Source organism: Hippocampus comes, unplaced genomic scaffold, assembly GCF_001891065.2.
Source record: "Hippocampus comes isolate QL1 unplaced genomic scaffold, H_comes_QL1_v1.1 scaffold95, whole genome shotgun sequence".
Taxonomy (NCBI): Eukaryota; Metazoa; Chordata; class Actinopteri; order Syngnathiformes; family Syngnathidae; genus Hippocampus; species Hippocampus comes.
This window is the reverse complement of record NW_017805778.1, coordinates 36,994-63,590: the sequence shown is the minus strand read 5'-3', so window position 1 is coordinate 63,590 and position 26,597 is coordinate 36,994. Positions and strand designations below refer to the sequence as shown.

At 43.4% G+C, this 26,597-nt stretch overlaps 1 protein-coding gene across 1 annotated transcript; it reads left to right on the top strand.

The window, feature by feature from the left end:
* The first annotated feature begins 6,745 nt into the window (after positions 1-6,745).
* On the top strand, positions 6,746-18,032 carry sik1 (salt-inducible kinase 1). Its single transcript, XM_019884712.1, has 14 exons — positions 6,746-7,001; positions 7,730-7,926; positions 8,024-8,140; positions 10,021-10,084; positions 10,847-11,008; positions 11,581-11,705; positions 11,788-11,911; positions 12,025-12,245; positions 12,734-12,883; positions 12,963-13,073; positions 13,156-13,381; positions 14,459-14,716; positions 14,861-15,050; positions 15,947-18,032. Exons 2-14 carry the CDS (start codon positions 7,771-7,773, stop codon positions 16,437-16,439), a joined length of 2,397 nt encoding a protein of 798 aa, XP_019740271.1. The 5' UTR covers positions 6,746-7,001; positions 7,730-7,770; the 3' UTR covers positions 16,440-18,032.
* Positions 18,033-26,597: the final 8,565 nt, after the last annotated feature.

The following is a 26,597-nucleotide window of genomic DNA, read 5'->3' as shown; positions in this document are numbered from 1 at the left end:
GCCGCCGCGCTTCGTCCGTCGGCTCCAAATCGGCCAACGTTCGCTTGTAGCCCGACGCCGGCACGACAGCGCCACCATCGCGAACGAGCAAAAAGTCGCGTGCTTTGGGAAGGCCGTTTGTTGCCCTGACGGTTGACGTCCACTAGATGTCAGTGTCGGAAAAGGAAAGAACATCACACGGGCACACCTTCACCCGCACACGCTTCCGTCCGAACTGTGTGCGGGTGAAAGTGTGCCCAGTAAGACGTCGTCCACTGGCGCCGCTGTGGGAGTTTTTTTTTTTGGGGGGGGGGGGGGCACATTACAGATTATTAGGTTACACTGTGATACTATCTGCCCCTGCTTTTGAAACCGAGTCAGTTGGGTTGAAAAAGGCCAAAGGCTCTCTGGCATGATTGCCATGTTACATACTGTACACAACTGCAGTGCAGCACACACTTCAGCATCTTTTCTGAGTGTCCCACACAAGTGTACCATTTTAATCAGCCAGTCCGACCAACCAGGAAGCCTCACACCTGGTGATCCTGCATCTGACACCACATATGTTCCAGATTCAAACTCGGGTGAACTCGCCTTAACAAGACCAAAGGCTGGTAACCCGATAGTATACACAACAGTTTTGACACAATCGCACCATCTCCATCTTTGACCATCCCGTTTTTGACACCATGAAACGTTTGGGAAAGAGCACCCTAAACCCAGATTTGAAGTGAGGTTAAAAGGACCAATAAAGGCAAAGGGCTCTTTCGCAGGGCTGACCCCACAAGCTACAATAAATGTTTCCTGTTTTTTCATGGCCTGAGGCAAGTGGGATCTTTTATGCAATGATAATGATCATAATTTGTCGCCGGTGGGTGCTGACAGAATTTTGGACATGTCAATTGCACTAATTTAATGTCCCAATCCAGCCTCTCGGCCAAATTAAATTTTTTTTTTTGGTATGTTACATACCAAAGGGATCACCACTGTTTATAATTCAATAAAACGATTTTGGTTATTCTTATGTTTATTTCATTCTGGTTCTCTATTGTAGGCTGTCGAAATGTTTGACCCTTCTGACTTTGTGGAGCTTTCACAGCCTGATTTGTTTTAGATGCGAGCCAATCTTTTTTTTTTTGTTCCCACTGAGCAATATATTAAAACCATTTCAATATAAGCAGCTCAATTTTATAAATCCCCTGTTGGTTTAGATTGTGTGTGTGTGTGTGTGTGTGTGTGTGTGTGTGTGTGCGCGCGCGTGCGTGCAAGAGAAGAAGTCAGCAGGACTCTCGACTACTTTGTACTCTTGACTAGGTTTTGATTTTGCAAAATGTGTTTTTCGTGCAACTTGATTCCCATTATAATTTCCATTCTGATGTGACTGACACAAGCTAGAGCTATCTTGGAGCACTATCCTCTCAATACGACGTAAGCAAGATTAACCTTCCTTTTTTTGACATTTTACATGCATGCGTTGTCTGCTGGCATCCTCATATTTCACATATTTCTCACCGACACCTCCAGGGTACCCCACAAGACTTCCTCTGCAGCACCCCCGCCACCCCCCACCGCTACCCCCCCGCCACCACCAAGCTAGGATAATAGACTGATCCATGTTATGACGCACGTGGCTTTGGTCTCCAGAGGGACTTTTGCGCACACAAGCATTCACAAAGGCTCTGTCTTGCCTTGTGTGCAGACATGGGTCGCAGGCAGGTATTTACATCACAAGATAACTAACTGACGCCACAGGATTATTTTATCAGCATGCGTTGTGCTGATAGCACACGGCGTTGCATTCTTTTGCTGAAAAAGTTGTTTTCAATGGGCTGGTAGAAAGTGATCAGAGAAGCAGATAAGTGTCGTATGTCAGAAGCACAGAACGGATTGAAGTACATTTATTTATTTATTCAATTTGAACGTATGCCTTTATAGTATTGGGTGGGAAAGATAATTCTCAGTGGTTAACTGTTAGGATAAACTTGCTGCCAAAAATTGAAAGCCGGTTTTGCCCCACAAAAAATGGCAATGACAGTTGTTGTGTCAATCTAATGAGCTCAGAAGAGTCAATAAAAAAAAAAAAAATTCCCAAATTGTCGTCATAAGTGTGAATGTGAGTGGGAATGGTGTTTTGCCTGTACGGGCCTTTCGAAAGACTGGCAACCAGCAGGGTACCACGCTTCCATCCCTGAAGTTTGCCGGGATGGACTCCAGCTCACCAGGCCGTCAACGTATGGAGACAAAGCGGTATAGAATATGAATGGATGCATCTTATTGCAGTACAGTAGATTGTACAGGTGTACCTAATGTGGGGGTTAAGGGGGACCGGCTTCTATTGAAGTACATTGTGTCGATTCGTCTTTTCCCCTGAAGCGATTGGGTCGCTTTTCATCTTCAAATAAAACCATCAAGCAAAATTTGGTCAAATTTCCAATGACTTCCTGATGTAAACAAAACAGAATGTTCAGTCTTAAAAGTACACAAAGCACATGGAAGCACGCTCACGGCCCTCAACGTGATGATTTTGTTGTGACGCACAAGCTCGCGAGGTCTCACGTGCTGGTGCCAGAGAGCGGACATGGCGGTGGCGCAAATTAGGGGTGAAGAATGGAGCCCCTTGTGTCTTTGTGAGACAATGACAGCAAGCAAATGACGAGGCAGAGATGCTATTCACACTGTGTTTTCACTGCAGTGAGATCATTGACTATTCGGCCAAACTTACTGAGTCTTCTGTTGGAACTGTTGGTAATCGATGGAGGGAAAATCCAACCGCAAGGGTTTGTGGAAGCTGTGCTCTGGAACAGTGAACGCCATCTTTGTATTTTGCTGATGCTAATTGATTGCTTGCGTCATCCCACAAAAATCTCCTGCAGGTGTTTTGTTGGAATGAGATGTGACTACTGCAGATGATTCGTCGCGTTTAATCGAATAACTCACATGAGCTTTTCTGCAGCAGCTGTGAGATCATGCCTTTTCCAAACCAGTCTGATGGGAAAAAAAATCATAAAGAGATACTCTTGAGTGACTCAGGGGCCATGTTATGGAAAATTCATTCATTCATTTTCCAATCCACTTTATCCTCACAAGGGTCGCAGGTGGGTGCTGGAGCCGATTCCAGCTGTCTTCGGGCAGTAGGCGGGGGACACCCTGAACCGGTTGCCAGCCAATCACAGGGCACACAGAGACGAACAACCATCCGCGCTCACACTCACACCTAGGGACAATTTTGAGTGTTCAATCAGCCTGCCATGCATGTTTTTGGAACGTGGGAGGAAACCGAAGTACCCGGAGAAAACCCACGCAGGCCCGGGGAGAACATGCAAACTCCACACAGGGAGGCCGGAGCTGGAATTGAACCCGGTACCTCTGCACCGTGACGTCAACGCGCTAGCCAGTCGACCACCATCTGTTGTGAATGGGCACTGAATGAATCAAACCGCCGTGATTTAATATTTTGGGCAAACCGAGTGTCTCGGCTTGGTGAAGATCTGCCACTTTCAAGCAACAGTCTGGACACTGCATAGTTCACTCTCAAACTATGGGCTTTGTTTTGGTAAAGCCGTTTAAAACCCGCATGGTGCGTGGGATAAGTCTGAGCCAGAAGTGGGTTGTTGAGCGCAGGCTGAGAGAGAGAGAGAGAGAGAGAGAGAGAGATCTGAAAAGATGGAGGTCTGCGCCACTGTGGGAATGATCACAGACAACTATGGCCAATCAAAGGGGCTTCTCTCATTCCCATTAAATATGACGCGCTAGTTCCTGTCCACAAGAATAAAGCCCTATGTCTATTTATTGGATGCAGAGATTTGCGTCAGCTTCTGATAAGTTGGTCTTAGCTAATAGCTCGGTGAAATTGTCAACGCGGTGGGGCATAGGGAATTGTGTTTGGCGATATGTCCGCTGCATGACGTATAAAGTGCTGCCGTCATGATTTTCTTTCTTTCGGCACTCACTTTTCTCCGAGCTTCACCCTGCAAGTGCAACGCCACTAGTGCCGCCCGTAGTTGTCATGGCAATGCCATATATTTGGGCTTTGGCCCAGCTATACAGTGTAAGAGGTGAGGTGAGCCTTGGGTTCACTAGAATGAGACACAATATCCCCCTCAAAACAAATTGCTTCCAATTAGTTAACGTAAAATGTGCTATTCATCTCGATCCTTCAGGTACTTTGATGGAAGCGTGTGTTTCAAATGCATAACACGACTCCTTTAACCAGTTAGGGCCAGCAGAAACAGCAAGATAAATTATTCATACGACTAAGACATTTTGTTGCAGATTTTTTATTTTTTTTTTGTAGGGAAGGTCCTTTTCTCAACTCTGTGTGCAAATCAAGGTCCATAAAGGCATGCTTGGATGAATTTGATGTGAAAGAACTAGACTGGAAAACAGCTTTGGGATGTATTACACTGGAGATTGTAAGACTGTGACCCCACAACTGCTTTTTCGAGATGAATGGACAAAAAAGTAGAATCCATTTCTTTGACTAAACCTGTCTCTTCACAATATCCCCCTCAAAACAAATTGCTTCCAATTAGTTAACGTAAAATGTGCTATTCATCTCGATCCTTCAGGTACTTTGATGGAAGCGTGTGTTTCAAATGCATAACACGACTCCTTTAACCAGTTAGGGCCAGCAGAAACAGCAAGATAAATTATTCATACGACTAAGACATTTTGTTGCAGATTTTTTATTTTTTTTTTTGTAGGGAAGGTCCTTTTCTCAACTCTGTGTGCAAATCAAGGTCCATAAAGGCATGCTTGGATGAATTTGATGTGAAAGAACTAGACTGGAAAACAGCTTTGGGATGTATTACACTGGAGATTGTAAGACTGTGACCCCACAACTGCTTTTTCGAGATGAATGGACAAAAAAGTAGAATCCATTTCTTTGACTAAACCTGTCTCTTAAAGCAAATCACACAAATGCAGTACTTTGGTCAAATGCCAGGTTGAATTTTGTTGTTTTCAAATCTTGCTCCCCATATGTGAACGTCTGTTTCACCCGCATCCTGTCAATTTTGAGCTACAGGCCCCTGCTCTGACCAATCAGCTCTGCGGATGCGCTAAAACGTCATGTCGAGTGTTTTATTTCGTTTCCTTGTATTGTTCGGGGGTACGGTGTTTGGTGAGTAATACTGGATACAGTCCATGCTCCTTGTCAAGGCTATTTGGTTTCGGTCGTCCTCCCCACACTCCCAAAGGCGTCACTATCTGGGGTTTTATATTGTCCCTAGGGCATCACTGGCATTTAATTGCAATTGACATCACTTGCTCATGCAAAAACTACATGTCATCATTTAACATCTCATATTTGACATTGGTTTCATGTAATATTTACACAAAGGATCACAGAGATGAAGGAAAACATATTTAAGGTTATGTTAGTGCAGCGCAGCAGCAGTTCACTTATTTTGACTACGGTGACAACCGTTTGGTGTGTTAAAATGTTTCGCGAAACATTGCTTGTACTCAGTGTAATTAGCAGAATGGGACCAAATGTTTTCACCGTATAGGCTATTTTATGCCTGTGGCTCAAGCTGTCAAAAGTGTGCCAATTCTCCGCCGCCTGGAGATGCATCTTGTTTTTGCCATCATGCATCTCGTGATCTTGACCTTGATGGTGCCCCTACGGGACATTTCGATTTCAGTATGCCTGCAGACCAGCAGATTAACAGATCCCCACGCTCAATGCCTTCCTTTGTGCTCTTTTCATTGTCAACGGGTACACGTGAGTGCCAGTAAATAATAATGGAGGCAACACCGCTGGCAAAAAGCATGACTCACACGACATCCTGCCATACAAATTCTTACTGCTTGCAGAAAAGTTTGACAGCACTCCGAGCGGCTTTTGATTGAAGACACGTGACTCATTGCGGCGCACGACTCCATTATTTCAATCAATGTCGCACAAAGCTAACCATGTATGACCAATATGATGCGCTCCTTTTCGGCACGTATTTGCAGCAAGAATGTGGACTGTTAGTGTTACTCAGCACTTTGCAACATTCCATCCATAGTGATGAAACACTATCTGCAGATGAAAAGATGTGGATGATGTCTCATGACACGAGTGGGAGACTGTAATGACAAGAGGTTGCACGCACAGCACTGGAATGAGGAAACGGTCCTAACTCAAAAGTTGGCACGCAATTGTTCCATCGGTTTCCTTTATTCCCGGATACCACATCTATGCTTGTATGTTGAATATTTCGTCAATTTATGACTAGGTCATAATGCCCCCCCCCCAAATCTCTCTAGAATTGCCCCTTCGATATATATACAATATCCTGTAGGTTTTGAAAAACCTTACAGGAATTATAATGAAAACAGTGATCTGTATTTTGGCCACTCCTGACTTACAGTAGCAATAAGTATAATAGATATAACTTTTGGGATTTTTAATGTGCAGAATAGTTCAATATGTAGTTTAAATATGACAAAAGCGAAAGTGAACTGTTCGTCACCACTTCCTTCCTCTCTCTCTCTCTCTCTCTCTCTCTCTCTCTCTCTCTCTCTCTCTCTCTCTACCGCTCAAACATCACGTGTGACACATCTCCACTACTGACGTCACCACGCTCATCACCCAGCAACCCCTCCATCAGCGCTGACGTCACCGGGAGACCGAGTCGCTCCGTTGCCCGGCAACTCGCGCCTTGCGCTGGTGCCCGGCCTTGCCTTGCACTCGGCTCGGATCTCTGACGCGGGTGTGACGTTAGTGAGGTAGGTATCAATTTGTCATGGTGGAGAGGGGGGAGGAGGAAGGGGAGGCGACCGAGTACGGAGAGGAGGACTTCCCTCCTCCCCGTGCGAGTACCGACAGAGCCACTCAGGCACATTCCGGCGGAAAGCACCGGCACACAGCGGTCGCACAGACCCGCACCGAGTCACCTTACACGGGCGAGGAGTCAAAGTCGCTCCCGCTCAGTTTTTTTTTTTTCAACGTCGCTGCGAAAGTGTGATGTTATTTTGTTCGCTTTCTTCTTTCGAGAAGAACCCTAGGAGGAGATTTATGTACACGCTGTAAGGTAAGGGCAATGCAGTATTTGTCACTGAGTTAGGAGTCCTCATTTTCCACTTGCCTTTTACTCACGATAGGTTTCATGTGAGTCGCGCTGAAGTTCTCCAGGCTAACTCAGTTGCAGTCACTTGGAACACAACATAATGAATTACATTACTGTATGTGCGGTTCTATCTTGGGCCAGAGATGCTGATTTAGCATCTCTGTAAGTGCATAATATTGGACAATCTTTTAAATTTCATGAAAATTGTGCGTATTTAGCGCAGAGTTGTGCAGCTCATTGGCCACATAAGGCTCACTCTTCTAAAAAGACCACAAATGCGCATATTTTTCATTCACGTAATATGGCCCAGTGAGCATGTTTTCGATCAAACGAAATGGATTCATAACAAAATGCTATCAGTGTACTTTCTTCATGGTAAAATGGCTGCTGCGAGGTGAAGAAAAAAAAAATGATCGCTTTTCTCCAAGAATGTACATTGTTTAATTCAAATATGTATGTAGTGTGTAGACATATTGTTTGTGCTTGTGTGTCTGTGTGTGTGTTAGATGATCATCTCCACTGTGGAATCAATTTGCTTTTTATGTTTTCTGGGCACGATATTGTAAATCCACTTCATCCATTTGCTATACTGCTTGCCCCCATTTAACCTGTTAAGCCATTCAGGGAGTGAACAAAGCACGGCGTGAGAATGTTGACTGACATCCAAGTAATACTGAACTATCATATCTTAGCTCGCTAGCCTCATCCTGTCCCCCGTCTGCATTGGTGCACCATGGTGATCATGTCAGACAACATGCGGGTGCCCCAGCCCAGCCCAGGGCCCCAGGGAAGGCCCCTGCAGGTGGGCTTCTACGAGATCATCCGCACGCTGGGCAAAGGCAATTTTGCTGTGGTGAAACTGGCAAAGCATAAAGTCACAAAAACCCAGGTTGGCAGAGTATTCTTTTTAGACATGCACTTGCGCATATTTTGTATTGTTTTGTTTGTCAAATAAATCCTAATTTAACTGTGAACCATTTGCTCAGGTGGCCATCAAGATTATTGACAAGACCCGACTGAACCCGTCCAATTTGGAGAAAATCTACAGGGAAGTGCAGATTATGAAGTTGCTCAACCACCCGCACATCATCAAACTCTATCAGGTGTGTTTGCCGCTGCATCACGTGTGGGTGTAAGGTTACCGTTTCACAATATTTATTTTCCACTTGATGAAAAAGTCTTTGAAGTGCAGGAAGTGGTTTGATCTTCGATCTTCACTTGCCAAATGGGAACTAGTGGAACAATGTGTGGCTCAAATGGTTTTTTTGTTTGTTTTTTTTTAATGTCATCATGCTCGTACAAACAGGAGAGTCACATTGGCTGACGGCGCTTAGCGTTTAGTCCAATTAGCGTCCTGTGCAACGAAGTGCAATGTGTCTGCGCGTCACGTGAAGGCCTTCCCTCGCTAATTAAATTGAAGAATTAAAGGAGAGAGAATCCTCTCAGCTGGCTTTGTGTGACATGCGCGGGAGTAACGCAACGTACCAGCATGTAAACAAACTTTCTTTGTTTTCCTTTTTGCCTTTTGTCCCAGCAAGCAGTTTTTTTTTTTTACCCACCGAATTTGGAGGATTATTCATTAAAGCTCCAGTTATAAGCGTCTGAACAATACCTGGTTTGTTAATAATTTGATAGACCGTGATTAGTTGTTTTTGTTATTTTGTCGTGTTTTATTGGCCAAGGAATCATATTCGGACATTTTTTTTGTGGGTCACATGACAACTTCACATGCTTTGCGGGGTCAGAATGGATGTCGAAATGCTCACGATCTCAGCAATGTGATTTCTACAGTCCATTCAATTTTTATAAAATGTAACGGCAGTTAAAAAAAAAAGTGGATGTCCTTTCAGGGGAATTACCAAGTGTTCAAGCTCAATATTATCAAGCTGAGGTGACTTTTTTCTTCAGACTTCTTTTTTGTCTCTTTCTTGCCGCTTGCAAACACCGAGATAAGAAAGGCCCCAAAGGGTTAAATAAAATATCATAAAAGCTCTAATTGTAAAATTAAAATGCAGACAGTAGGACTTTATTCTGTAAAAATTAGAAATGTGTTCGATGTTGTTTTTATATGTTGCACATTGGTTATTGTCATATTTTTACGGCGAAATAAACGCCTTGGGCCCATTTTGATGTTTTTAACAACATCGCAGCTACGTTAAAGGGATTTCATACTGCGTGACAGTAAGCCTGGTAATTTTGTCATAATCCTGCTAACAGGCAGACGTGCTCCTTGTCGGAGGTATTTCGAACAATTACATAAGCTGCGCAGCTGCAACTCTCATTGGTTTCACGCATCATTCACTCGGTCTAAAGGGAAAATCGTGTTTCCTGGCTTTATTCAGAAATTGGGACGATGAGTCAGCATTCCTCATTGGGTCCAGTCAGGTCCCGATACATGCGCATCGTGTTATTTTTCCTGCCAAGTCGCGCTTCACTGTCGATTTCGTTCTCCTTTTCGAACTTGATTTAGCCTCTGACCTTGCACCACTTGCGTTGTGTCTGATCGCGTCATACCCGAGGGGCCTTTATGTTCTCCGGTCCTCTTGACGTCAGCTACACCTCACGCGCTGCCCTGTCTCGCTGATAAAAGAGTCGTACAGAGAATCGGACTCTGGAATTGAATGTCCTGCGCAAAGATTTCTGACACTTTTGGGCAACTTTCACCCTCGGGTGATGCGGACCTTCCCCCGAGAGCTCTCTGGATAAATAATACCTTTCTATTAAAAGCTGGAAAATCATCTTTCCAGCTCGGGTTGTCAGCTGGCTGCGGAACACATTTCTGGGCAATGTGAGCGTCTCTCTGAAACCACATCCAGGGTTTCGTAGAAGTCAAACCGCATGAAAGACAAAATGGCACCTTTCTTGAATTCGTTGGAAAGAATGCCGGAGATATTCATTGACTCTTCGGATTTTCCCACTTCATTCCATTCATTTTGAGTTTCTTACAATATTACCGTCTCTCTCTCTTTGTCTCTCCTTGTAGGTCATGGAGACCAAAGACATGCTGTACATCGTGACAGAATACGCAAAGAACGGGGAGATGTTTGGTGAGTTCTTGAATAGTTTTTCTCTGATAATGTTTAGAGTGAGTACTTGTCACAGTAGCTCAATTTACCGTTATCAAACTAGTCGGGACTGAATCAAAGAGCACCATGGCCAAGTAGCGAAAACACATCCATCTATCAATTTTCCGCTTTTTCCTCACGAGGGTCGCAGGCGTGCGGGAGCTTATCCCAGGCGGGGCATCGATCAAAGCTCAATAAATAAATGATGGCCATTCCTAATTGCGTGACCGGGAATCACAATTGTACTCTTACTTAATCACCGGCTTACACATTCACATCATTATTATTTTTTTCGTTTGCAACAGTACTTCATAGTTTTCAACATGGGCTAAAATCTCGTGTCTAAGTTTCTTCGCTAATCATTCAAAAGACAGTTCAAAGTTCCATTTGAGCTGCGCCTGCACTATTATTGGGATCGGATTGTTTTGTTGAAACATATTTTATGCTACACGTTCATGCAACACTATTAAAACCAAATGATGGGATTCATTGGCCTTGTCAACAACTCATCATACAACGAAACATGACTCATCAAAGTTTTCAAAGAGCAAAATGTCAATGTTGAGGACACGGGAGAACATTTTGTCTCAATTCTTTGCCTTTTTCACTATGATGAAGAGAAGGTAATGATGCTCGGCGTACACGAGCGACTCGCGGCCTTGATGTGGCACATTTGCATGACATCCGGGAAGTTCGCAAACATGCAACTCTTTCCTCAAAAAAATATCTTTGCCTTACTTCCAGATCACCTGACCTCAAACGGCCGCATGAGCGAAACGGAAGCGCGGAAGAAATTTTGGCAGATTCTTACAGCCGTCGACTACTGCCACCGGCACCACATCGTCCACCGTGACCTCAAAACCGAGAACCTGCTCCTGGATGCCAACATGAACATCAAACTGGCCGGTACGTCCTCTGTGACTCCCCGTTTCATTCACATATTTTCTCATGCCTTCCATGCTCAGCATCCCGTGAAGAGAACGTCTTAATTGCTAACGTCTCGGCATTCATTAAAGTGTGATAACACTATGTACGCTGACCTCAGTGACGTCAGCTTGCAAGAGAACATGTAGTTCTAGTCACAGCTGAGTGATGTAATGTGGTCCACACACACAAGCTGAACTCTAGTTCAGCGCCTTTGGAACAAAAGAGGGTATTGTTCTCTAAACTGTTCTCACAAAGTTTGAAGGATCCGACTGTCTAAGATGTCTTGATAAGTTTGAAGCGTTAAGCCTCAGGCAAAAAAAAAAAAACAAGTCTACTCCTGATTGATGAACTTGACTTTTGTGTCGTACGTGCTTGCTCAAAGACTTGGAAGCGGAGGAAATAAACCCAGCTGATGAATACGTTTTAATTTCTACTTTAAATTCAAATATTCCATTTTTAAGATGGATGTAATATCACAGTTGCTTTTATTGGAATGCAGAGTGCCGCAATTACAATGAAATAATGCACGTTTTTTTATTGTGCGTTTGTAGACTTTGGATTCGGTAACTTCTACAACGCAGGGGAGCCCCTGTCGACATGGTGTGGCAGCCCGCCATACGCGGCCCCTGAAGTCTTTGAGGGCAAAGAGTATGAAGGACCTCAACTGGACATTTGGGTAAGTTATTATTTTAAAAATGAATTGAATCCAAATCCATTTTGTTCGAATCTTGGTGAATGTCTATTTTTTTTCCTCGCAGAGCCTCGGTGTGGTGCTCTACGTGCTGGTGTGTGGCTCCCTTCCCTTCGACGGTCCCAGCCTTCCTGCACTCAAGCAAAGAGTCACTGAGGGGCGCTTCAGAATCCCCTTCTTCATGTCCCAAGGTAGCTTTTAATCACCACCACCACAGTGAAATGAGTGCAAATCAGTTCTTTGTCCTTTGTGTTTAAAACAAAAACAACAAAAAAAACCTCACATCGTTCACAATTTCCTCCAGACTGCGAAAACCTCATCCGCAAGATGCTGGTAGTGGACCCAGCAAAACGGATCAGCGTGGCCCAGATCAAGCAGCACCGTTGGATGCTGGCGGACCCCACGGCAGCCCACCAAACCCTGAGCCACACACTGACAGATTACAACTCCAACCTCGGGGACTATAGTGAACCTGTGCTGGGGATCATGAACACCCTGGGGATCGACCGCCAAAGGACCATCGAAGTGAGCAATCAAAAACTACCTTTGCGGCGGCAGCACGAGATTTAGAACATTGCACAATATACCACCAAATGTGTCTGCATTTAAAGACTGGACTCGTAAAGTAATCAATTCAAGAAGAATAAAGAATAAATGAATGCATTTCCATCACCCAACACCAGGGGTGTCAAACTCATTTATGTCATGGGCCAGATTTCCCTTGGACGGCCGTTATGACTGAAACCATGTAAAGTCAATAAGTTTATTCATGCTTAGAGTATCACTCTTATTTATTACAAACGAGAATTTGAAATGTTGGTCGAGATTTTAGCAAGCATCATGAAAGTTGCCATCTTTGATTTGCTTTCGTGGGCCACATAAAATGATGTGGCGGGCCAGATCTGGCCCCCGGCCCTTGAGTTTGACCTCCTGTGCTGCACACAGTGGACAGTTTCGATTCAGAGTTTATCAAGGTGTTGCGGTGGACGCTAACTTTACTGTTTCGTCTTCAGTCTTTGCAGAGCAGCAGCTACAATCACTTCTCGGCCATCTACTACCTGCTTCTGGAGAGGGTCAAAGAGCATCGCAACCAGCAGCTGAGCCGTCAGTGCGGAAGCTGGAACCAACGGCAGAGGAGCATCTCCGACACCACAGGAGCGGAGGTGAGCTCTCTCCTCCTCCTCTACGAAGAAACAAACGGCTCTCATCCAAGTCACTGATGAAGATTCTCCCCATTTGCAGCAAATCATCATGAAGGCAAACAACTTCAGAACGGCGGCCTTCCCCATTCCAAACAACAATGTTCCACCCATCTACTCGGAGATGGAGTGCGACCAAGGTGGATTGTTCCAGGTAAATGTCATAAAAAGAAGGCACCAAACATGATCGCCATCCAACTTGAATGCGTTTCTAAACCGTGCTTCCCCTTCTCCAGCGCGTGGTCTTCCCGGTGGAGGCCAGCTTCAACAGGCTGCTGTGGAACCGCTCCATTTCGCCCAACAGCCTGCTGGAGACGAGCATCAGCGAGGAGGTACGGCCCCGCGACCTGGAGGAGGAGGAGGCGGCGCAAAGCGTGGGTCCGCTGCTGCCCCCCACCACCACCTCACGTCGGCACACCCTGGCCGAGGTGTCCGCACGGTTTCACCAGTGCAACCCTCCGTGTAAGTAGTCCACTCCATTACGCCTTTTCTGCCTGGTCACTCTGGGGGACCCCACCCCCACAAAAAAAAAAATATATATATACATATATATATATATATATATATATATATATATATATATATATACATATATATATAGCAATTACTTTTAATATATATATTGCTTTTAATATATATAGCAATTATTTTATATATATATATATATATATATATATAGTAATTATTATTAAATATAAATGAATCATACCTAATACCATTGGATTTAATTGAAATACATCAAAATTGAAGTATGAATAAATATATAATCGAACACTATACGGCATATTTAACAAATAAACAAAATGAAATACATTGAATTATATTCGAATATAAAATATGATGAAATGAACTTTTATCATATAAAAATACAATTTCTTGAAATAAAGAATAATTGTGGGAAAAAAAATCATCCTAAAAATTGAAGAGAAAAAAGATGTTTTCATTAAGAACAAAAACAAGAAAATGTCTAAAAATAAAATCATAATACGCTTTTTCTCCAAAAAGATAACGTATATCAAAGTTAAAAATGTAAATGTTCATCTGTTGTTGTCTAACCTTCTACAAGAAATGCTAAATATTTAGTGGTACATTTTTAACAGTCAAATAAGGCTCTGAAGCAAACTGCCGGGCCAAAAAAGGCAATGATGTCACGGCATTGCCGAAAGATCCGAACCAACCACAATATCTCACGTCATTCTCCTATGCAGCCCTTAGGGGACATATTTCTGGAGATTGATATTTTTAACCAGCCCTTCAGCTCCGGAGTTTTCTTTCTTTGGCATTTTGACTCACCAACTGCATTCATATGCAATGATTGATACGGACAGTCGAGGATTGCATGGACATTGACCTCAAAAGTCAGGAAATGACAGCGCACGACGTAAATAGAAACCGCGCAGTCGAAGAATACATGCAGAATGAAGTCACTATTTCAATAGGAATTAGCCATCCAGTTCTCCGGCATTTATTTCTTTGCCATTTTTGACTCCGAAGCAATTTTGTCATTCATTGGAACAAATTCTCCCTTTTTCCTCGTAGGTATTGTCGTCAGTCCCTCTGACGGCGCCTCTTCTGACAGCTGCCTCAAGTCGTCCTCCAGTCCCACCACCACTCTGCAGGCTCCCACGGGTGGCGACGTGTCAACACCTCCGACCTGCGGTGCTAAAGAGGGGGGCCTCCTGCCCGCTGGCGCCCCCCTGGCCCTCTCCTCCCACCTCCTGCCCCAGATCCAGGGGAGCCTTCCTGCGGCCAATTTCCAGGAGGGTCGCAGAGCCTCTGACACATCCCTCACACAAGGTACTATAACTGAACATTCAAACGGGGTCATTTACCCTCCAACCCCACCTCTTCTCTGAACTTGATTTTCGCTGCTCTCTCATGCCTGAACCTTGTCGGATCACAAGATGGTATTGTGTAACACATTCCCTTGCCTCACTGCAGGCCTCAAAGCTTTCCGGCAGCAGCTGAGGAAAAACACTCGCACCAAAGGGCTCCTGGGATTGAACAAGATCAAGGGTCTGACGAGGCCGGTGGCGTCGCCCCCGTCCTCCAACCGGGGCAGCCGTGGCTCTCTGGGCCCCGCCCTCTCCGAGCACCGCAGCATGCTGGAGGAGGTGCTGCACCAACAACGGTGAGACGTGGAAAAAAAAAAAAAGTTCTTGTTGTCAGATTTCGAATTACATTTGCCAGACCTAATTGCAATCTGTAAAAAAAAAAATCCTAATGTAGAGAGATCACTTTAAACACAGCTAAACCTCGTCAACATTTTCAATGTATTTGAACAAAGTATTCTGTAAAAAGCGAAAACAAAAAAAAAAGGCAATTAACCATGTTAACTAATGGAAATAATCTCTCGTCATCAACCTTTCTGAAATGTACAGGCAATGTTTTAAGTGACATTTTAACATTCTTAGCTGTCCTACAAGTATTAAAAAATATTTTTAAAAAAGTGACAATTCTAAAAAAAAAAAAAATGAAAATGGGTGGTTAGTGGTTAGATCTTTTTTGTTTCTTCTCTCTAAAGTACATCGCTAATTTCTTCTAATTTTACATTCATGTTCTATTTTTTTATATTCATTATTTTTTTTGGGGGGCGTGTTATTTGTGAATAGGGAGAGAGAAACAATCTCATGAGTGCAGATTATTGAGGGGCATTCTATATAAGCGTTTTGATTTTTCATGATAGTTTTTATTTGCTTTTGACATTGTATTTTAAATGTAGATAATTTCAATCAGTTTTAAGTGTAGATTTGTTCTTAGATTTTTTTTTCGTGGACGGAGGCTTAGTTTTAATTTAGCCTTAATTGAGTTAAGGACATTTTTGCTGTAAATATAGTTAGCCTTAGCTAATTTTATACATGTAAAATGTAGTTTCAGTTAATGTTTTTTTAAATGCACACTTGTTTTTTCCAAATTAAATTTTAGATCATTGGCTTTTGTTAACTATGATAACCTTGTTCCCACAGTGTCATCAGAACTCACTCAAACTGCGTTTTTTTTTTCTTTTTTATTATTTGTTTCGATTAGGATGCTCCAAATCCAGCACCAGCCACACCAAGCTCAGGTCCAGAATGCTCTGCCAGGACCCAGCCAGAATGCTCTGCTGTTTCTGTCCCAGCAGCAGCCGCCCTCTACTCCACCTACTTCAGTATTCGCCCCTTCTACTTTATTCGAAGCGCCCTGCCTCCTTCACAACAAGCCTCAGCACCCCATGCCGCCCCCTCAGCCGCTGGGCCTGCCTCACGGTCTCTGGCAGCACGGCCTGGAGACCGCCTCCACCTCTTTATCTCCCGTGGCCTCCGCCGCTTACCTCCTGGAGGCCCGTCTGCACATCAGCCCGCATGCCCAACACCACCACCACCACCACTACCCGGCAATGCAGCAACAGCCAGGCTCCAGGCACTTCGCCGGCAAACCCGCCGCCTGGGCCGTGGTCTCGCCATCCGGAGCCGAGCCCGACATGCAGGAGCTGGTTCTGACCGGTCAGACACCGCTGAGCAGCTGCGTGATGGTCAAGTAGAAAGAGTCCACGCAAAAAAACAAAACAAAAAAAAAAACAATGACGCAAGCTTCCTGCGTGCGCTTTTGTTATGATATAAGCTAAATGAGCAATAACCAAACTGTGCACAAGGTGACACGAGAAGCAATAACAGACCGTTTTCAAAGAAAACGAAACCAGGAAGACAACGATCAGACACATGACTGGAGCGAGGACCAAAACATTTCACTTCCTTATGATGCGCTTCCCACTTAATTCACCTTTTTTGTTCCCCTCTCCAGACACACTCTTCAATCAACGTACAACAATTACTATGTTGGATGAAAGAGATTTTTCTTTTTTGATATGTTGAAGCTGTGCTAATGCTGCTTTTTTTTTTTTTTTTTTTACCTCCAAAGACTACGACATCCTCATCAGTCTACAGTGAAGGAAAATTGTCTTTTTTGAGTGAGACAAGCACAACTATGTACCTTGCATCCAATTTTTTCGTCCCTTCAGCCTCAGCAATAGCACCATGTGGACTAAAGTCTCCCATCTCATGGGACACCCCTTCAGTTCTTCTCTGAATCTTAAAAAAAAAAATTCTGGGAGCATTTTGGGGAAGGCCCCCTTTTCTGTTCACCCGATGCACAAAGCAAGGTTTGTTGGTATGGAAAAACCCAATCGAAGTCACACACCAGCTCCTATTTTTTTTGTTTCATTTAGCACATAGGAAAAGTTAGCAATACTAATACGCCATTGAGGCAATATGGAAGAAGACCAACATAGGAGACTATTCTGCTCAATACTCCCACCTGAGATGGAAGCAGGAGTTTAGAACATTCAGAAAGATTCTGACATCTCGTCGAGGAAATTTCAGGCCATCCCCAAATGGCGGGAACAGTGCAATAGCTTCATGGGCACATTTACAGGTACTAGCTATGTAACCGAGTTACGACAAGTTTTTTTTTTTTTTTTTTATAGCTACCAAAGAAACTGGCTAGAATCAGTGCTAGACACACTACTGAGTTGTCCACGTGTAGCATGTTGCTCAGCCAAAATGAAGTAAGCTGGGGTCGCCACCAAATCCTAATGCTGCTTGTTGTAATAGCTTCTCCAGGTACGTTCACAGTCTAGCAATATACTGTATACTGTACCCGGCAACAATGTGTAGAAGCAAGTGAATCATACTGTGTTTAAAAAAAAAAAAAACCTGAATACATTTTTATTTCTACTTCCATGTTGGAAAAAAAACATTGTAGTGTTAATGCCGCGGGTTGTTTTGCACTCACCAACACGTGTGCCTTTTTACATGAACAAACGTGCAATGTTTGAGCTCTTTGACCTTGCTGTGTAAGCAAAAGCAGCATTGCACATATTTCCTATTGCTGAAATCGGTCGAAGTTGCATTTGTTGTGCAAAAAAGGAACGGTCTCGAGCGAGCGAAACACTAAGACTCTCGATGCAACATGACCCTTTTTGATAACAATTTTGGAGAATAAGAAGTATTTCATGTCGATTTTTTTTCCTGATTTGTTACTTGACTGACCGTGTGTGTGTTTGATTGTATGAGAATGAGGAAAGATGTCTTTATTTATGTGCTATTTATTTAAATAAAGTTCACTTCCTAAATGACCTCTGGTTGGAATTTATTTCTCATTGACAGTCATATGATGCATCGGCTGTGTGTTGCATTTGATTACACTTGTAGCCCCAAGACTTTTTCATTCGACTTTGAACAGAGGGAGAGCCAGGGGCAAACAATGTCTTATTTCCATGATCCATTTTGTTTTAATAGCTAGATCAATATCAGTATGAAGTTGTGTGTTCCCACCTCTTCGTCAAGTGGTGTGGCTGACAGATTTTTGTATTTATTAGCTCCGTGCATCTAGCATGACAGCACGCAGCTTCATTTTCATTTCGGAGACATTATAAAACTGCCAGGCAACCCAAGTTCAAACTTGACAGCGCGTGTTGGCAAACACATTCCACCGCCATGATCTCATCCATCAGCCTATTTACATAACTTCTTTGGGAATGCATGAAAACACGCCGATGTCTAGAAGTCATGAGATGCCACGCCGCGAGACATTTACATAACCAGTGAAGGTCTCATTGAACACAGTGCAAGGTTCCGTATTTGAATGCAACGCCAAATAGCATGCATGATGTACATAGAAAACTATTGCAATGCCTGTACACATGGCTGAAAAAGTGTGTCCGCAACTGTGACTCTCCTTTCCCACATGTAAGGGCATTATGGTAAGTACAGTGAACCCCGCGTAACTACAGTTCGATATTTGCACATTCACCGCTTCCTGGATTGTTTTAATCATCTGTTACTAGCTTTGAAATATTTGCTGCTTTGTACTTTGGCCAAAGCAATAAAGGTATTACTTTGGCACCATCTCATGGCATCTCGGTGCCAAGGAACTACATTGAAGTGAGTTGAGGAGTTTCATTTGTAACATCTACAGGCAGTTATAAAGCCGCGTATCCAATATGACTGTGTTTATACGGACCGGACACAAAACACAACTAGCATGTGCTCAAAATTGCATTGGAATAACTCCACAAGTGTCAACATGGGAAGCAACAACAGAAGTAATCATTCCTCGGAGAGCTGTTGCACACTTTTTAAAGGGGAAGTCAATTCTTTTTTTTTTTGTAACAATAATTAATATGTTCCATCTGGGCCCACTAGTCGAAATACGCTATTGTGAATAATATTTTTATTGTGGGATATGAATTCAGCAGCAAATTCCATCCGGTTTTAGTCATCTCAGGGGCCGGCCATAATTTGAAGATATGGGGCTGCATGTTCAGGTAAAGGAACTATGGAGATGGCTGTCATTACATCTTTAAAATACACACAAGTTTACGTTGACATTTTGGACACTTCTTATTTAAAAAGTCACTTTTCAGAATATGGCCATAATATTGAAATGGTGCTATTTCCTGAGCTGTGTGAACCGAAAGTCCTGCTCAGCTTGTTTGTTGACTTTGCTGCGGCCTTCTGCGCGCGGCATTCATTCTCTTCCTGTCAAAGAGCTCCATTATGCGGCTTGACGCATGTGTCTCCTTCCCCCCCTCACGTACGCTCAATTAGCGGCGCACTTATCTCACACAGCTCTATGGCCGGCTTCCTGACAATTCTGCTTGTGTGTGTTTGTGTTTACAGCTGATGTTGCGTCATTGTTTTCTTTAAGGATACATACGACACACTTTTTTCACATTTAAAACATATCTCCTAAGTGTCTCGATAAGATGTCTGTGGCATGCTCGAAACACGCAAACGATCAAGAATGAAGACATATAGTGATAGCTTGACTTACCAGCTGATTTTTGCACTGTGATGAATTTCATTTACTTGGATGTCAAATGAAATGAACTGAAGAACCGTTAACCGGATTCAGGTGCCCAAAAAAACACCACAAATTTGCTTCAGGCCATTTGTTGCCGCTCTCAGTTGAAGGTTACTAAAAAGAAAAGAAAAAGAGAGAATTTCATTTTGCGTACTGAAAACAAACACATAGCCTCCGTTACCTTAATGCTAACATACAATTAGAAACACCTGTGACTTGGGCTTGCTTGCGCACGTCACGGGATTGGTCGTTACGTCATATTCAGTTGACAGCAAGTGGCAGAATGTGTGGCAACAACCAAATGAAAGGAAAGCCCAAAGGGCCAAAATTTACTGTGCATCTAAAACAAACTTCTATCAGTCACATTCCACGATGCTGAGATATTATACTCAAAGTGGTCAATACAAACAGTGAAGTTCGCTCTCAACCCTCGTGAGATTAAGCGGATAAGAAAATGGATGGACGGATGAATGGAACATTGTGAAGAACAGTTGTGATTGACTTCCCCTTTAAGAGAGTGTTGGTAGATCAGGAGAGCGGGACTATCTGTCAAGCACGGTGCTCGCTGCAGAAAAAACAAATCAATCATTTCAGGGGGCTTTTTGCGTTCCCATCTGTCACGAAGTAGTCAACCCACACTTTGGGATGAAGTGCCTTCACCGACTTGTAATTAGCACGCTGCATACATCAGCTCACTGTAGCACAGTAATGAGACATGTAGGACAGCAGAGCACAAGCATACACACGCGCGCGCGCGCGCGCACACACACACACACACACACACACACACACACACACACACACACACACACACACACACACACACACACTCACACATCGGGGCTGTCAGCTGTGAGCGCTATGACGCACGTCGGGCCTCTGTTAATATTGCACAGCAGCTCCATGAGCATTCCATGACAGGCATTCCTTTCCATTATGGCGAGTGCCCACTCAGCCGAGCAGCTGCGTGCCAATATAGCTCCCCTTTGCAGATTGTCTTTCTGCGCTCTTGTTCGAGCGCCTCACCTTTCAGACGCGTAACTCAAACCGCCGGCAGGCAGCTGCGTTTTTAACACACCGCCGACTACTGCCAGCTCTCACTGGGAGAAAATGCTTGTCAAAAGCTTCAAACCGTTCCAGCTTCAAACGGTTTATCTTATTCAGGACATTTTCTATCTACCTACCTATCTATCTATCTATCTATTCATCCATCCATCCATCCATCCATATACATACATATACACACACATACATACTACAGATTCTTCAAATGCTCGCATTTTCATGGTGACAATCCCAAATGAAAAGATATTTCAGTGTGCTGGAGCTTTTCCCAGCTGTCTTCGGGCAGTAGGCGGGGTACACCCTGCACTGGTTGCCAGCCACTTCCTGAGCATTATTTTAATTGTATTTAGTCTAATGTAGTCTGTATCTTTGACATGTTCCTATTTTTCAAAATGCTTATTTTGTATGTATTCATTATTATTTATTTAAAAACATATTCAACATGTCAAAATGTAATTATGTATGTATTTTTGATGCCGATTTTTTTTTTCTTAGCACGTCCGCCTCTGTATGCACAGGTCGTGGGTTCGAATTTGATGTATTTGATATATTTCATGAACAGATGATTTTATTTTGTGCAAGCACTTGACAAAATCAGTTGACCTGCGTTGGCTGGAAACCAGACTGTGACATAATGTTGCATTCGGATGAGCACCAAGTGTCATACTGGCTGCAGGTTATAGGTCAGTGCGAGGGTCTCATACTAAAGTGAGGGAGAATGCAAAGTCCTTTGGATCGACTAAATACCTAATACCTGAAACACATTTTAATCATGCCCAGCTGAAACTCCCCCAGTGGCTTTGTTTACCTGCATTGCATCGCACAAGGTCATCCTGACGTCATACGCGCAAGTGTGCAGGATGTCTGTGTTGAATTGGTTTTGTTCCCCCCTAAGTGGGTCATGTGTCATGCTGGCACAACGACCCGCGGGGGACAAAATGAGCATTGGCAGCAGTCGAGATGAGTGGTTTGAGCAAGAACAGCCCGTCATGGCGGCTTTTTTCGGATTTGTCGAGGTAAATTAAGCAGTCTGCATCCAGAGATTAGAGTCTATTTTCTCCTCTGTTTATCTTCATTTTGTCACTTTTCCAATCAGCTCGTTGTGTTTAAGCTTCACCCTCCTGAGTTATTAATTTCCCCTTTGCACACTCTCAAAGTCTTCCAGCTTGGAGTTTTTTGTGGGCCAAAACCTCACAAAAATGTCACAATTTGGTCAATGTCATGCATTTTCACAATCTATGCTATTGGTCAGTCCTCACGTGCGAATATATATTTTTTCTCTTACAAATTTTTGACTTAAAGGGCTTGCACTCAAATGACAAATTACAAAAACTTCACATTAAGAGTATGTCCTTGCCTTTCTGCCCTTTATGGAGAATTTGATCATCGATGGCGAAAGAAAAAGAAAATGGCTTACGCTCTTTGACAATGTGAATCTATATATATATATATATATATATATATATGCAACTAATAAGAATTTTTAGTATAATCTGTGAATTATATTGTTGATTAATTGATGAATTGGATATTTTTAAAAACAGGTTTTAATTACCATCCCTTTATTAAAAAACAGGACATGATTTCTCATTGGCAGTGCAGAAAATCTACATATGCAAATGAATTATGATTCGGTTAAGCCAAACGGCTGCAGGGTTGATTTGCTTGAACGCTCGCTTAAGTGACCAAATATGGTTCCTTTGCTGTATAAAGATTAAAATCAGTTTCTTATCACTTGTCTGCTTTGTTTTAAACACACTGCAGACAAACCCTATGATCATGCAGGCTGCGATCATGAGCCTGTAAAAAGCGAGCCAGCGAGCACGGCTGGATGGCCGCAGCTCTCACGGGGCTTTGAGCAGGAAAACCCGGTGACCCAGCTGTCTGCATGCATTGACGTAGGAGGTGGAAAAAAAAAGGCTAATGGGGAAGATAGGGGCTCTCGGGATGGAAAATCCTGAGTCACCATAACAATTCTCCCAACACACAAACATGTGACCCTGCAAGGCTTTGGAAGGAGAGACATTTATGTGACAGTCATAAAACTCCACAATTGCTCCTAATTTATGCTCTGTCCTCATTGCGCCGACACTGGATCTCCAGATAACTTCTGTATGCCGGTGTTGATTAACAAGCACGTTTTCCTAGAAACACACTTTTGCGATGCAATCGCTTGCTGTGGGGTCACTTTCATTCTTTATTGTCTTGTCCTTGTATTGTCTTATGTCCTTTTAAGTTCTGTCCAGCCCCCAGGGGCGTAGATCTGATTTTGGAACTGCAAGGGGGGTGGGAGGGGTGGGGAGGGGCAAGCTTACAAAAATAACAGTGGTCAATTTTTACAAAATTTCTCATCAGATATCATGGAAGAAATCTTGTCTTCCTGTTTTTATATGTTCCGTAAAGCTCTTTGTTACAGCTGCAGCTGTTGTGAAAGCGCTACACAAATAAAGACGTTTTGTATTGCATACTAATAGTTCATGTTAGATAGGAATATTTTCAGTAGTATTTACAAATTAAGGGTAAGGTTCACCAACAGGTGGAATTTTTTTTTTCTGAAATTCAACTCGCGCATGTGCAACCGGTCAATTCTTTCCTGTCGTTCTCTGCCATGTCTTGTCCTGTTTTGTCCAATACTTTCAGTGATTTTTCTGTCCGATCCTCTCTCCTGTCCTGTTATGTCATGGATTATCTCGTCATGCTCTGACCGGTCCTATTCTGTCCTATCCTCAATTGCATATACCCTCCACTGTTATTTCCTGTCCTATCCCATCCTATCATTCTCTGCCGTGTCCTGTCCTGTTTCGTCCTGTGCTTGTCATTTTTCTGTCCGATCCTCTGTCCTGTCCTGTTTTGTCATGGATATGCTTGTCATGCTCTAACCGCTCCTTTTCTGTCCTATCCTCAATTGCTTATACGCTCCACTGTTATTTCCTGTCCAGTGCCACCCTGTCCTATTTGCTGCAAAAAATGTCCCTTCTTCACAGAGTGCGGCGCCGCCTTCCCAGTCCACTGCTGCTGTTGTTTCTTTTGCTCTATTTTTCCTCCAGTGACTCTTTTTCCTCTGTCTGCCCCCTCTCAGACCTCATTCAGTCTGTCTGCATTTCCACGAAATATTCATACTCAATACAAAGTGGATCTCAAAATGTACTGTTACACAGCAAAACTGTTGCGGCATGAAAAAGCGTACCAATCCACCACCCAAAGCAATGAAGCATTTGAACAGGACATGTTTAAAAACTTTCACATCAATTTTTAACATGAAAACTTATTTTATCATAAATGTTTCATGAATTTAGAATTGAGGTCATTTGTGTGCTGTACGTGTTGAGTCGCAGTGGACTCCTCGGTCATCACAGCTCTGCGAATGTTGCGTAAGCTGGAGCTGTGCAAGGTCACCAACGAAGTGGCGGGGGGTGGAGGGGAACCACACTGCAGACGTCAATAACCGGCAAAAATTGTAGAGGAGAGAGAAAAGAGGCAGGCTGCAAAGAGAAAGAGAAATTTGAATGGCAGACTTGACACCGGTTAATTTCTTCTTTGGATTTGTTTCTCCCACACAGCATCATGCTGCGCTAGCATTTCATCAAGTATTTATTAAGCCGCACTGGCTGCTGAACTTTAGCTTTCATAAACAGGAAAGCTTAAAAGTTCCACTGAGAGACACCTTCAGGCGCCTAGCACAGGGGATGGAAATCATTTCTATGTTTAGAAATAAAATAACTTTGAGGACCTGCTCTACAAAGCACGATAAACACATCCTTTTTATCATATTTGACCTTATAAAACTGAAATGGGCCCTTAAAGGTAGACTGGAGCTCTGCAACAAGACAATGACCTAAAAACCCACTGCCAACACAACAAAGGACCTTAACCCAATTCAGCATGCATTTTTACCTCCTGAAGCGGAGACTGAAGGGAGAAACCCCCAGAAACAAACACGAACTGAAAGAGGCTGCTGTAAAGGCCTGGAAAAGCATTTCAAACGGAGAATGCAACAGTCTGGTTCAGTCAATGGGTTGCAGGTGTGATGCAGTAATTGCAAGTATGCCACCAAATGTGAAATGTTATTCACTTCAAGCTAATTTGATAATGTGTGTTTCAATACTTTTGCTCACTTGAAAATCGGGTGGCTTCAAACAAAAGTTGCTCTGCCATCTTGATGTAAATCCCATGACATAAAAGCGGGACTTCTGAACTTTTGTCTCATCTTCATATTCGATCGGGAAACCCAAATATCTTCAGAATACAACAAAAGCAAAGGAGTTGACCTTTCCATTCCAAATCTTTTGGGAGGGGACTGTATGCCCCCCGAATGTTGGTTTTCACTCAGCCGGGAATGTTTGTCAGCCTCCCACCCCATCCTACATTCTTTTTCCGAACAATCCCATTTGCAATCTGCAAGGCATCTGTGAGGAGGACAAGAAATGTGAGAAAAGTAAGAAACAATAAACACAGTTAAAAGGTTATTTTCAGATGGCTGGCACTCCCCTGAAGGAAACTCGTGTGACGCATGAAGACAGAATTCACACCAACACAACAATCACATTGTCTTGCATGTGTCCTTTTTATTAGTTTATTTTTTTTTTACTGTTATCTACATCTGTAATTCAATATCATTCTCCTGCAGGCTGTGTTTCGCTGCCTTTGATCTATACATGTTATTAAAAAAAAAAAAAAAAACACATTATCTGTTGTCTCAATCTGCTGTGCTACAGGCCCTGACAGAGGCTGTGACAGGGACACTTGATTTGTTTTGTCACAGAAATGTGACGTGTATGGGGTCTTCCACTTGCCTGACTCCTGTATGTAGCCCTCCTTAATGAAGAATTCCTTATCTGGGATGAGCAACGATTTAAAGATTGCAAGGTTTGTAAGCTAATGTGGTTTTTAAAGTTGAAAATGTCCAAAGCTCAGGACGGTTCATCTGCACTTGATCTAAATGGAAGCTCTCATTTTTCCCATAAGTGAAAATTCGTTGGTCAGGAAAGAAAGACAAAAGACAAACTGGAGCTTTTTTCAGCTCAGGTTCGAGGGATTCAAGTTCAAGTTCAACTTTATTGTCAAATGTGCTCTATGTGCAACGTACAGCACAGATGAAATGTCTTTCCTCTCAACCACAGGAGAGAGAGGAGCCGCTGAATCTGGCACAGGGTGTCTTGATTCTGAACGCCAGTGAAAGAACAAGGGCTCTATTGACAACGCTTTTGTACATAGCTAACATACCATTTCGATAAACACAACAAAATAATCAATGCCAACTGTCGCGCTGAGCATCATCTCTTGGTATGCGACGGGACGAAAATGATCATTTAATTCGCTTACCGTTTTCTCAATTGCCCCGCCTCGTTCCAATAAAACATAACGCTGCGTGTACTAGTGCTGCAATGGGAGTTGGCATGCTCACTATATAGGGCGCTTTAAAGTGATTTCGAACACAATCTTTGTTTTATTTCCAGTCAGCCAGACAGAAAAAGAGAGAGAGAGAGAGAGAGAGAGAGAGAGAGAGAGAGAGAGAGAGTGGAGCTATTTTCACCTTCTATTGAGCGACCCCCTCCACTAATGGACGTGACAATCAAGCTGCTATCAGAGCCGCCTCCGTGTGACGCAAGCTCCCAGACGCGGGGTCGTGACTGCAGGTGCCACGGCTGCATGACGCCCCTCCTCCTCATCACCCACCCTCACCGTCAAATGATTTGGATAATGATGGCCTGAGGGTTGTGGGTGTGTGTGGTTGCGCGTGGACGTGTCACTCACACCCAAGTGCGAATGT